This window comes from Pseudophryne corroboree, chromosome 5 (assembly GCF_028390025.1).
Source record: "Pseudophryne corroboree isolate aPseCor3 chromosome 5, aPseCor3.hap2, whole genome shotgun sequence".
In the NCBI taxonomy this organism is placed as follows: Eukaryota; Metazoa; Chordata; class Amphibia; order Anura; family Myobatrachidae; genus Pseudophryne; species Pseudophryne corroboree.
Window position 1 is genome coordinate 773077628 of NC_086448.1, and position 14125 is coordinate 773091752.

At 48.7% G+C, this 14125-nt stretch overlaps 1 protein-coding gene across 1 annotated transcript; it reads right to left on the bottom strand.

Annotated features, from left to right (window-relative positions):
- Nucleotides 1–12434: 12434 nt before the first annotated feature.
- LOC134929441 (kinesin-like protein KIF19) lies at nt 12435–13889 on the bottom strand. Its single transcript, XM_063925068.1, has one exon. The coding sequence runs from the start codon at nt 13781–13783 to the stop codon at nt 12524–12526; it is 1260 nt and encodes a 419-aa protein (XP_063781138.1). The 5' UTR covers nt 13784–13889; the 3' UTR covers nt 12435–12523.
- Nucleotides 13890–14125: the final 236 nt, after the last annotated feature.

Sequence of the window (14125 nt, forward strand, 5' to 3'; positions counted from 1 at the left end):
AGCCAGCCTTAGGAGGCATCTGATGGGTAAGAAATGGCGTCCAGATACCCGGATCGTGACAGATCCCATCCGGCGGGATTTCGTACTGATCCCATAGGGGCATGTAGTGCACTAATGTAGTGTAGCATATAAGGGGCTGTAGTGTAGTGATGTAGTGTACCATATAGGGTATGTAGTGTAGTAATGTATTGCAGTATATAGGGGCATGTAGTGCACTGATGTGGTGTAGCATATAAGGGGCTGTAGTGTAGTGATGTAGTGTACCTTATAGGGTATGTAGTGTAGTAATGTATTGCAGTATATAGGGGCATGTAGTGCACTGATGTGGTGTAGCATATAAGGGGATGTAGTGTAGTGATGTAGCGTAGCATATAGGGTATGTAGTGCAGAGCATAGGGGCATGTAGTGTAGTGATGTAGTTCAGCGTGTAGGGGATGTAGTATAGTGATGTAGTGCAGTGGATAGGAGAATGTAGTGCAGTGATGAAATGTTATGATATAGTGCAAAGTATGGGGACACACAGTTGATCATGTAGTTGAACATGCTGGCAGGGCATGTGACGCATGCTGTAGGGCATTTGATGCACATAGGGGAATATTGTCCAATATTATCTCCTTTTTTAAAATTTCCTGGTAATCTGATATTTTAGTCTGACAGAGTTTGTTTTACTGTTGGATTTTGTTTTGTTTTGTTTGTGTGTGTGTGTGTGTGTGTGTGTGTGTGTGTGTGTGTGTGTGTGTGTGTGTGTGTGTGTGTGTGTGTGTGTGTGTAAACTTTTGCCTTGCCCCGGGTGATGAAAATCTTAGTTTCAGCCTTGCGTAGTGGACCGTCAGTACTGCCTGGTGGTCGCACCATTATGTTTAATTTTTTTTCTCTGGGGTGTATTATATCTACTTTATTATTAGGGAGAAATTAGATTAACCATGTGATTTTACTGAGAGAATGTAAAATAGTTTTAGACATGTCCCTGGGTGATGCTAGACAGTAGGCACGCCCAAAAGGTGGTGCTAGATACGCCCAAAAGGCAGTGCTAGACATGCCCCTCTGGGGGTGCACCCTCTAATAAAATTAGCTGCGCACGCCTATGCCAGTGGTAGTGTGTGTCCTGTATCATCAGTAATTCCAGTGACGGTATACGCTGCTGCTATATACATCCACTGCTGCAGTATAACAAATTACAATTATATTATTATTAAAAAGCTGTTGGGCTGCATCAGACCAGTGGTAGTGTCCTGTGTCATCAGTAATTCCAGTGATGATATACGCTGCTGCTATATACATCCACTGCTGCAGTATAACAAATTACTTACAATTATATTATTATTAAAAAGCTGTTGGGCTGCATCAGACCAGTGGTAGTGTGTGTCCTGTGTCATCGGTAATTCCAGTGGCGATATACGCTGCTGCTATATATCCACTGCTGCAGTATAACAATTATAACAACCTGTTAGGCTGCATCAGACCATTGGTAGTGTCCTGTGTCATCAGTAATTCCTGTCATTCCTGTGACGCATATTGGCCCTCATTCCGAGTTGATCGCTCGCTAGCTGCTTTTAGCAGCAGTGCACACGCTAGGCCGCCGCCCTCTGGGAGTGTATCTTAGCTTAGCAGAAGTGCGACCGAAAGGTTAGCAGTTCTGCTACTAAAAAATTTCATGCAGTTTCAGAGTGGCTCGATACTTACTCCTAGCTTGCGATGACTGCAGTCTGTTTAGTTCCTGGTTTGACGTCACAAACACGCCCTGCGTTCGGCCAGCCACTCCCCCGTTTCTCCAGGCACGCCTGCGTTTTTACCTGGCACGCCTGCGTTTTTTAGCACACTCCCTGAAAACACTGAGTTGCCGCCCAGAAATACCCACTTCCTGTCAATCAAACAACGAACACTCGAGCGACTGAAAAGCGTCGCACGAGCTTGTGTAAAACTACAAAGTTTTGTGTGAAAGTACTTAGCGCATGCACGCTGCGTACCATGCGCATGCGCATAAAATGCAATTTTTTCACCTGATCGCTGAGCTGTGAAAATCGGCAGCGAGCGATCAACTCGGAATGACCCCCATTGTCTCTTATAACTCCCAAAAAATAATGGAGAACAAAAATTTTGAGGAGAAAATAGGGAAAGATCAAGGACATCCACTTCCTCCTAGTGCTGAAGCTGCTGCCACTAGCCATGACATAGACGATGAAATACCATCAACGTCATCTGCCAAGGCCGATGCCCAATGTGATAGTAGAGGACGCGTAAAATCCAAAAAGCCAAAGTTCAGTAAAAACAACCAAAAAAAGAAATTTAAATCGTCTGAGGAGAAACGTAAACTTGCCAATATGACATTTACGACACGGAGTGGCAAGGAACGGCTGAGGCCCTGGCCTATGTACATGGCTAGTGGTTCACCTTCACATGATGATGGAAGCCCTCATCCTCCCGCTAGAAAAATAAAAAGCGTTAAACTGGAAAGAGCACAGAAAAGAACTGTGCGCTCTGAGATGGTATCACAAATCCCCAAGGAGAGTCCAATTGTGTCGGCGGTTGCGATGCCTGACCTTCCCAACACTGGACGGGAAGAGGTGGCTCCTTCCACCATTTGCACGCCCCCTGCAAGTGGGGACAAATTAATACTCAGTGAGGAGGATGTGCACGGTGAAAGGGGTGAGGAATCGGAGGATGATGATGAGGTAGACATCTTGCCTCTGTAGAGCCAGTTTGTGCAAGGAGAGATTGATTGCTTCTTTTTTGGTGGGGGCCCAAACAGACCAGTCATTTCAGCCATAGTCGTGTGGCAGACCCTGTCGCTGAAATGATGGGTTTGTTAAAGTGTGCATGTCCTGTTTATACAACATAAGGGTGGGTGGGAGGTCCCAAGGACAATTCCATCTTGTACCTCTTTTTCTTCTTTGCATCATGTGCTGTTTGGGGACTAGTTTTTTTAAGTGCCATCCTGTCTGTAACTGCAGTGCCACTCCTAGATGGGCCAGGTGTTTGTGCCACACACTTGTGTCGCTTAGCTTGGCCATCCAGCTACCTCATTGCACCTCTTTTTCTTCTTTGCATCATGTGCTGTTTGGGGCCTATTTTTAAATCTGCCATCCTGTCTGCCACTGCAGTGCCACTCCTAGATGGGCCAGGTGTTTGTGCCGCACACTTGTGTCGCTTATCTTAGTCATACAGCTACCTCATTGCACCTCTTTTTCTTCTTTGCATGATGTGCTGTTTGGGGACTAGTTTTTGAATAGTGCCATCTTGTCTGCAACTGCAGTACCACTCCTAGATGGGCCAGGTGTTTGTGCCGCACACTTGTGTCGCTTAGCTTAGTCATACAGCCACCTCGGTGCAACTTTTAGGCCTAAAGACAAAATTTTGAGATGTGAGGTGTTCAGAATAGACTGGAAATGAGTGGAAATGAATGTTATTGAGGTTAATACTGTAGGAGCAACATTACCCCCAAATTCTGTGATTTTAGCTGTTTTTATGTTTTTTTTCAAAAATCATCCAGATCCAAAACCAAAACACGAAAGTGTATCTAATTCAGTGTATAGCTATACATAGTACTACTCTGTATTGCTACTCCAGTGCAGTTTTATTGCATGTCATAATTTTTGGATTGTACAAACTGTGACTCTGTGACTGTGTGTGCGTATAGCTGCTGTGTGACCTCCATTTCATGTCTCTGACTCAGATTGCTATCCCTATATTCGATAACCTGAGGGGGCTAAGTGTGTCAGGTTTACCATAATATAGGCAGTTCACAGGATATACTCAGTGTGTATTTTTCTCTGTGATTTTTTAGTCACAATATACCTCTTGAATCCCCTGTTTGTGCTGATACACTGCACAGGGGATTCTGGTCAGGTATTGTGCTGCTGATATTGTACTGTGTTGCCTTGCATTGAGCTTTTGATTATGTGAGCTACAAAGGGCAATGGAGCTGGGGCTGATCCCACATTGCGTGGTGTTGACGCTGCAGACACATTTGAGGATAACATAACAGCTGAGGGTTCAGGTTCTGGGGGTTCCTTGCCCCCCAGTGGGATCGTAGCAACGGGGTTCAAAATGACCCGCCTTCGGCTACCTTCTTCACGCTATTGAATACGCTGGTAAGTAGACTTACGCCCCCTATGGGACCTCCTGTGCCAGTACAACCGCTTATGGTCCCCGCGGTTAATCCGCCATGGGCAGATCAACTGTCCAATCAGTTACAGCAATTAAACCAATCACTGACTACTCAAAAGTCTAACCCTCGCCCGCCTAAGACCAAGGGGTACTCTAAGCGGGCAACTACTTCCTCACAATCCACCCATATCCCAGACACCTCGTCTGATGAGGATGGCGATTATACGGGCCCCACAGATTCTGATCCTGATGCCTCTGATGGGGAGGTTGTTTCGCAGGTTGATGTTCCTGACTTGTTAGAGGCTATTGGGTTCATTCTTCCGGTTGATGATGAACAGGAGCCTGTCACTGCCCCTAAGAAACCGGACAGGTTTAAACATCAGAAAGTGGTTAAACAAGTTTTACCTCACTCTGACCATTTAGTTGACATACGTCAGGAGTCCTGGGAAAATCCAGGAAAGAAGTTTACGCCTCACAAGAAGATCCTGGTAACTACCCACTCGCTGCAAAGCTTAGTAAAAATTGGGAAACACCACCGCCAGTGAATTTGCAAGTGGCACGGCTGGTAGTATCCTCTGCTCTGCCTGTAACTACTGTCACGTCCTTGAGAGAGCCGACAAACAAGCGTGTGGAGGGTTGTTTGAAGGCAATCTATACCCTAAACGGTGCGGTGCATAGGCCCACTATTGCAGCAACGTGGGCTGCAGAAGCTGTGGAAGCGTGGGCTCAGGAGCTGGAGGCGGAGTTGCCTTCCAATGCGTCTGATCATGCAAGACAGTGCCTGTCATATATTGTTACAGCGTCTCATTACATTAAAGAGGCGGCTTCTGATGCTGGTATTCTGCCGGCCAAGGCTTCTACTACGTCCATTTTGGCTTGCAGAATTCTCTGGTTAAGGTCCTGGTCTGTGGACATGGACTCTAAGAAAACCATGGAGGTACTCCCCTTCGAAGGAGACATTTTTTTCGGAGAAAACCTTGACAAGATAGTGGTTGACTTAGCGTCTGCTAAAACAGCATGTCTTCCTAGTACTGCTCCTTCGGTGCTGAAGGCTAAAAGTACTTCCTTTCGCTCCTTTCATCCTTCAGGGAAAGCAAAAGGTCAGGCGTACCCAAAACAGGTTCGCACTTCTAAACCCAATAAGCCCAGACCCAAACGGACCTGGGCTGCCCGTCAGCCTGCTTCCAAGACTGACAAGCCTGCCGCATGACGGGGCGGGCCTCCCTCTGGGGGATCCCAGGGTGGGGTGCCAACTTCTAGGGTTTTAATCAGGAATGGTTGAAGACCACTTCCGATGCCTGGGTACGGGAAGTCCTCACTCGAGATTATTCCGTATCCTTCAAGAATCGTCCCCCTCATCGATTTTGCCTGACAGACATCCCATTGGGTCAGGTGAAGGCAAAGACTCTTCATTCGGAGGTACAGTCCCTACTATACACAGGAGTGGTAGTACAGGTGCCTTGGCTCAGAGAGGCAAGGGGTTCTATTCACCGCTGTTTCTAGTCCCGAAACCAAATGGGTCTTCCCGGCCCATTCTCAATCTCAAGTCCCTGAACAAGTTTGTGAAGGTCTCCAAGTTTCTTATGGAAACTCTTCGCTCTGTTGTTCTAGCCTTTGAGCCTGGGGACTATATGGTCTCACTGGACATACAGGATGCTTACCTGCATATTCCCACTGCAGTGTCGCATCAGCAATACCTGAGGTTTGCGGTTGCCAACCTCCATTACCAGTTTTGGGTGTTACCTTTTGGTTTAACCACGGCTCCACGAGTCTTCACCAAAGTTATAGCGGTAATGACGGCGGTACTCCGCCAACAAGGGGTCAGGATCCTACCGTACTTGAACGACTTGTTGATCCTGGCAAATTCCCTAGAGATTCTCCTACATCATCTAGATTTGACTATCCGGTTCCTACAAGCCCACGGGTGGCTCATCAACTGGAAGAAATCCTCCCTGGTCCCGGCTCAGAGCATGGTGTACCTGGGAGCGTTGTTGGACACTCCCAACCAGCGGTTGTTCTTGTCTCAGGAGAAAGTCCTGAAGCTTCAGGACAGGATTCGATGCTTCCTATCTCGTCTGCAAGTGTCGATACATTCGGCAATGCAAGTGCTAGGTCTCATGGTGTCGGCTTTCGACATGGTGGAGTACGCTCAATTCCATTCCCGCCCTCTCCAGAGGCTGATTCTTCCCAAGTGGGATGGCCTGCCTCACTGGATCAGGTCTCATATGATCTCATTATCTCCGGAGGTCCGCCTGTCACTAAGCTGGTGGCTTCAGGACCAACGATTGAGCAGGGGTCGTCCCTTCTGGATCTCCAACTGGGTCCTTCTGACGACGGATGCCAGTCTGAGGGGTTGGGTTGCGATGTTGGAGCAACACTCCCTTCAGGGTCGGTGGACCAAGGAGGAGTCTCTCCTACCGATAAACATTCTGGAATTGCGGGCGGTGTTCAACTCATTGAACTTGGCCCAGCCTCTAATACAGAACAGACCTGTTCAAGTACAGTCGGACAATGCCACCACGGTGGCATACATAAATCATCAAGACGGCACTCGAAGCCGCATGGCAATGAGGGAAGTATCACGGATTCTTCAGTGGGCGGAATGCCATCTACCAGCCATATCGGCAGTGTTTATTCCTGGGGTCCTAAACTGGGAAGCTGACTTTTTCAGTTGTCAGGACGTACACACCGGAGAGTGGAGCCTCCATCCAGAGGTTTTTCAACTCCTCGTGGACAAGTGGGGACTTCCAGATGTGGACCTGATGGCGTCTTGGCACAATCACAAGGTTCCGGTCTTCGGAGCAAGGACAAGGGATCCTCAAGCAGCGATCGTGGATGCTCTGGCAATTCCATGGAACTTTCGGCTGCCATACGTGTTCCCTCCGGTGTCACTCCTGCCCAGAGTAATAAGGAAGTTAAACAAGAAGTAAGAATCCTTCTTCTGATCGCTCCGGCGTGGCCCAGACGGCATTGGTTCTCAAACCTTCAGGGTCTCTCGAATAGATCGTCCCCTTCTACTTCCGTAGCGCTCAGATCTCCTCGTTCAAGGCGCCTGTGTATATTAGGATTTAGCCCGATTGGCTTTGACGGCGTGGCTCTTGAAGCTTCCGTCTGAAGGGCCAAAGGATTTTCTGAGGCGGTCATTCAAACCAAATTGAAGGCCCGGAAGCCGGCTTCTGTGCAGATTTATCATAGGGTCTGGAATTCTTACTTTGCTTGATGCGCATCTAACAATCATGACACTTACAAGTTTAGTACGGCCAAACTTTTGGCCTTTCTACAACAAGGCCTGGACTTGGGCCTTCGTCTGGCCTCCATCAAGGTTCATATTTCTGCCTTGTCGGTTTGGTTTCAGAGAGAAATTGCGACATTACCTGATGTGCATACCTTCACTCAGGGTGTGTTGCGGATTCAACCTCCTTACGTAGCGCCTGTGGCCTCTTGGGATTTGTCAGAGGTTCTGGAGGCATTGCAAGGGTCTCCATTTGAGCCTCTTGAATCTGCTGACCTTAAGTGGCTTACTCTTAAGATAGTGTTTCTGCTAGCTATTGCTTCCGCTAGACGGGTGTCAGATTTGGGTGCCTTGACTTGTAGGTCTCCCTATCTGATTTTTCACCGTGATCGGCGGTTCTCAGAACACGTTCTGGATATTTGCCTAAGGTAGTGTCTTCTTTCCACCTTATTCAGAAGATCATGGTTCCGGCCTTGGCCTCTCCCGATTTGTCTTCCAAAGAAAGGTCTTTGGATGTGGTACGGGCTCTCCGTATCTACGTGTAGAGGACAGCTTCCATCAGGAAGTCGGATTCTCTCTTTGTTCTTCTTGGTTTTCACAAACATGGCTGGCTTTCTCACAAGCAGATCCTGGCCAGATGGATTAGAATAGTGATTGCACATGTTTATGTACAGGCTGGCCTTCCAGCTCCTGCTACTATAAAGGCCCATTCTACTCGGTCAGTTGGACCTTCTTGGGCGGCCCGCCGTGGTGCGACCCTTGAACAATTGTGCAAGGCGGCTACATGGTCCTTAGTGAACACGTTCATAAGGTTCTATGGCTTTGATACATCCGCCTCCCAGGATGCTTCCTTTGGACGTCGGGTTCTTGTGCCCGCTACAGTGCGTCCCCTACCATAGGGAACTGCTTTAGGACTTCCCCAATGTCATTCCCTGTGGAGCCCAGTGTACCCCGCAGCAGAAAATTAGATTTATAGTAAGAACTTACCTTTGTTAAATCTCTTTCTGCGAGGTAAACTGGGCTCCACAGAGCGCCCACCCTGACGCACTTAGCTTCTTTGGGTTGGTATGGCATTAGCCGCTGACACCCTCTCCTGTCATGAGTGTGTGGTGTTTGTGGCTACTAACAGTTGTCGTCTCTTTTGCCTGCTTCTGCATTGGACTGGTTAACAAAAACTGAGCTCCTGTGCACGGAGGCGGGGCTATAGAGGAGGCAGCGCTACGCATTTTGGGAACAGTCAAAGCTTTGAGCCTGTTGGTGCCTCGGATCAAGATCCTACTCTACACCAGGGACGTGCAGTCAGGGGAGGCAGGGGAGGCAGTGCCTCCCCTGTGATTAATTATTAAAATAATATAAAGAAGATACTTATGACACATTCTGTGTCATAAGTATCTTCTTTATTTAATTCTAATAATTTTCCTGACTTAAATGTGTTTGGGAGGTACTGATAACAGTGCCTTCCAAACATAATAAAAACGGGACAGAGCGGGGGGCGGGGCCAAGCACTGGGCTGTAAAAGCCCATTCAAATCAGATGGGGAAAGCGGCACTTCTACAAGTGCCTCGCTGACAGGGACACCACCCCCACATCAGCAAGGCACCTGTGATTGGACAGCGGATCCAGTGCTGGATCCGCTGTCCAATCACCCAAACACAGCGCTGTAGGCGGCGGGTCCCGGCGGTGAGTGGCGTTGGAGGTAGACGGGAGGAGCAGTGGCCTTGCAGTGTGTGCGGCTCTCCCCTCGACCTCCTTCGCCGGCTCTGTCCTCCCGCTGACCCGAGCGGCGTTGTGTGGCTCTCCCCTTCCTCTCACTGACCGGAGCGGCGGTGTGTATAATGAACATTATACTTACAAACTTTGAGAGAGAGAGAGAGAGAGAGAGAGAAAGAGAGAGGGCGGGATGTACTAAGCAGTAATATAGCGGTAAAACCTGTTACCAGCTCAATATCTTTTCCCTGTATGTTCAATTAAACCTCAGCCTGCCACGCTGTCAGTTGCTTCCGCATCTCCTGTTACACGTGACTTCATCTGCATGATACCTGCTCTCATAGGCAGCCTATTGATCCACCGCGGGCACCGTATGTATGAACGTACGGGACCCATCACCTCCGATCATTAAACAATGGCACATATGCCTGGAGGTGACAGGTCCTGTACGTTCGTACATACAGTGCCCGTGGTGGAACAATAGGCTACCTATGAGAGCAGGTACCGTGACGAAGAAGTCACGTGGAACAGGAGATGCGGAAGCAACTGACAGCGCAGTAGGCTGAGGATTAATAGAACATACGGGGAAAAGACATCGGGCCGGTAACAGGTTTTACCGCTATATTACTGCTTAGTACATCCCGCCCTCACTCTCTCTCTCTCTCTCTCTCTCTCTCTCAGTTTGTAAGTATAATGTTAATTTTTACAGGTACCCCTACCCTATTGGGTTCTACTGGACAAGTGGACGTGATCGGCGTGGGATGGAGGTAAGTATGTGTGAGTGTGTAATTGTGTTTTAATACATTTTTACTTTCACGGTGTGTGTTGCGTTTTTATTTGGGTATTTTTTGTTGTTGTAGAACTACAGGTACCAGCGGGCCCGTTATTTCCCCGCATGCTGGTACTTGAGGTTCTCCAAGTACCAGCAAGCGGGGGAGGCTTGCTGGGCCTTGTAGTTCCACAACAAAAAACAATGCTTTTAGCAGCATTGCAAACGCTAGGCCGCCGCCCTCTGGGAGTGTATCTTAGCTTAGCAGAATCGCGAACGAAAGGTTAGCAGAACTGCTACTAAATATTTTCTTGCAGTTTCTGAGTAGCTCCAGACCTACTCCTAGGTTGCGATCACCTCAGTCCGTTTTGTTCCTGGTTTGACGTCACAAACACGACCTGTGTTCGGCCAGCCACTCCCCCGTTTCTCCAGACACTCCCGCGTTTTTCCCTGACACACCTGCGTTTTTTAGCACACTCCCGGAAAACGCTCAGTTACCACCCAGAAACGCCCCTTTCCTGTCAATCATTCACCGATCAGCAGTGCGACTGAAAATCGCAGCACGAACACCAGCAAAGCTACTAAACTACTAAGTTTTGTGTTAAATAACAACAAATCGCAGCATAGCAAAAATCGGCAACGAGCGAACAACTCAGAATGACCCCCAATATTCTATTTTTTACATATATGGCTATCAGCCTGGCACCCACCGCCCACGGAGTGCTGGGGACAGTCTCGGGCTTCACCCTGGCCCTTGGGGGCCTGGAGGGGGGGTGACCCCTTGATTTAAGGGGTCCCCACTCCTCCAGGGAACCCGGGCCAGGGGTGACTAGTTGGGGGGGGGGTAATGCCACGGCCGCAGGGACCTACATAAATGTGTCCCTTGGCTGTGGCATCATGTCTAGTGGAGCCCGGTGCTGGTTTTAAAAATATGGGGGACCCCTACATCTTTTGTCCCCCATATTTTTGGAACCAGACCCGGACTAAGAGCCCAGTGCCGGTTGTCTAAATACAGGGAACCCCTGTCCAAGTTTTATCCCAGTATTTAAACAACCAGGACCGGCTCAAAGAGTCCGAGGCTGGTTATACTTAGGAGGGGGGACCTCACACATTTTTTTTTTAACCCATTCAGACCCTTCTCCATTAAGTTAATGGAAGCCCTGGACAACAAAATTGCATTCATATCCTCTTCCCACTCCCTTCCCAGTCCCAAACACTAAATATTATTTTTTTTTCTATAAAAATGTGCAATATACAACAAGTATGATGAGCAGGCAGGCAGCGGGCACTGGCGGCATCGGACTGAGATGCAAATTAGTGGCGGAGGGCTGGTTCAGTTGATGGTGGGCGAGTTTATAAGCCACTGGCGGTGGCAGCGGGCATCGGCTCAGAGGCAGTAGCGGGCATTGGCTCGACGGCAGTAGGGGTCATTGGCAGGATTCGGCGGACATTATGGCTGTAATGCCTCACCAGCCACTGACCTCACCGCACACCACTGTATTAAACAGTGTATTTATAAAAGTACAGTATAGTGTAAACAAAGTCACAAAATGTTGTGACTTTGTTTACAATATACTTTATCACTTTAAAAGTCCTTGAGTGCTGCCCCTTTTCTCTGTATATGTACAGTATAAGATGCAATTCACCCCAGCCAGCCCACCTAGTGACCACCTGAATCTCCCCTTGGTAGGTAGGTGTGTTTGTGTGTGTGTGTGTGTGTGTGTGTGTGGGGGGGGGGGGGGGGGGGGGGGTTTGCAGGTTAGGGAGCGCTAGGATGATGCTTTGCCTAGGGTGCATAGAGACCTTACACAGGCCTTGCCTATGAAGCAGGGAAGCAGTTGCCAGCAGCTTCCCTGAAAATAAAAAACCTAACAAAGTCTTTTCCAGCAGAACTCTGTAGAGCTCCACTATCATGCGTCCAGTCTCACCGGGCACAATTTCTAAACTGAGGTCTGGAGGAAGGGTATAGAGGGAGGAGCCAGTTCACACTGTGGAAAAGTCTTAAAGTGCCGAAGGCTCTTGCGAATCCGTCTATACCCCATGGTACTAATAGGACCCCAGCATCATCTAGGACGTTAGAGAAATGTCATTGTGAAACATAATGAACTGAAACCACGAAGAGCACAAATTATATATAAGCAGCTGAAGTACAGATGGAGCCATGCTAGTCGTGGTTCCGTCTGTAACTAGGGGCGCGCCTATCGCTGAGAACGTCTCCACCCGGCCGGGCGCACGTGACGGAGACGCACCCCGTTCACTTGAATGGAGAGCGTCTTAGTCCGCGCGCCCGGACAGAGACTCTCACAATGGGAGCGTCTCTGTGCACTCCAGGAGTGACCAGGCGGACGTATCGCCCAGTCACGCCAGGAGTGCGCCCCTGCGATGGAGCTGCCTCAGATGAGCGCGGCTCCATCTGTACCCGACATTGCCCAGGTTTAAATGTTAAAGTTATTAACGTATCAAGGAGTTAGATGGAACTGTCAATATTTTACAAATAATTAGCAGCTCTTCCAACACACCAATGAGGTGGCTGCCCAGTGTCGTTTTTTTTTTTCTTGGGGTGTCGCCGGTAGCCCTAATCCCCAGCTCTTTTTTTTTTTTTTTTTTTTAATAATCACCTTTACCACCACGGTGTTCCTGCCGGCCGGCCGGCCCAAGTGGTGTTTCTGCCGGCCCAAGTGGTGTTTCTGCCGGCCCAAGTGGTGTTTCTACAGCCATCTACGTGCTAATTCTAGAAATGTGTAAGAATTTGCACTGGCACGAGCTGTAGCACTGATCTCATGTGCAGACTGTAAATTCTTTGCCAAAGGGACCATGCGGGGCAAATTAATCAGCGGTGCCATAGTGCGTCTCATAATAAACTTCATGTCTTTCTGCAGCACTTTGTCCCCCCTGCCCCTCTCAGCAGTACCATGGGGGACACTGTTTCTCTCCACCCGTGTCTGGATGAATTTGGCCTTGCTCCCATAGGTCATTGTGCTGCGTGACTCTTCAAAGGCACTATCTGCAGGGCTGACGTGTGCAATCATGACCATTCTACTTTTCCCGCTCAGTGCGCCCTTTAGCAGCCAGGTCAGTTTACTGTCCCGATAGTTTATATGGCTGCCTGGTTTCTCGCGCAGTGCCATGATGCACTTCCTGAGGGCGAGGAGGGAGCGGTTGATGTAACCTCCTTCTTTCATGGTCTTGCCACTGTTGGTAGTCTGGCTTGCCCGCTCTGATCCTGCCAGGTCCACCATGTACAGGCGGCCTGTGCTAACCCCATCACTGCCTGTTTGTTTTACGGTGATTTGTAATATGGCATGGGAGCGTGATGAGGTCTTATTAGCTGCTGTTGTTGTTTCAGAGCGCCTTTTGTTTCCCATCTTCAGCAGATTCATGGCCTCCTCAGGAGTGCTAGGGGAGAACGCAGTAATCCCTAGTATTTTGGTGTTACCATAAGGATCTTCTCTGAGGGCCAAAGATCCAGAAGAAGGTCTTAATAGGTCCCGGATTGTTTCATTGTAGATCTCAGCATATGACAATGATAAAGAGAAATTATCTCTCCTTCCGGTCTCCTCAATCGTCTTATACAGGTCCTTCAGGGTGCGATAAATCATTCCGGGCTCGCGAGGCTTACCCATCATAGTATAGGTCTTTCCTGTGCCTGTTGGGCCGTAGGCGAATATGGCAGCATTGTACCCAGCTAGGATGTCATCCACTATGTTCTTCATTGTGGAATCATATACATTTTCCTGAGTAGCTGCCTGATCGAACACGTGGTTAAAGGTGAATGTTGTTTCTCTGGTCCTGCTTGAGCGCAGTACGTCATAAGGATCCTCGCCAGGGTCCTTCAGTAGCAGCGTCTGCGGACCAAGTTGGTGTGTGATGCACTGGGCTCGATTCTTAGTCTCCATCAAATTAAATGGACGGATGCGCAGAGCCACAGTCACCTGATGGTCTATAGCGTTCTTCTGTTCAGTATTCATCTCTCGATTCTAATATCAGAAAAGCGTAAGAAAATTATCTGTGTGTTGGCACTAGTCCAGCAATATCAGATATGAGCCAGGAAGCAGCCAGCTGCCTGTTCTATACCCATCAGCTGCATTATGACATCACTATGACATCACAATCAGCTGCACTGTGACATCACTATGACATAGACACACACCACCACCACCACCACAGGTACACACTACACACATACTGTTCACACAGCATATATACAGTACACACACCACCACCACCACATATACACACACACACACACACACACACACACACACACACACACACACACACACACACACACACACACACAGATACACACA

Bases quoted from the DNA above. Each gene is read 5' to 3' on its own strand.
- LOC134929441 (XM_063925068.1), bottom strand. From the start codon at position 13,783: ATGAATACTGAACAGAAGAACGCTATAGACCATCAGGTGACTGTGGCT.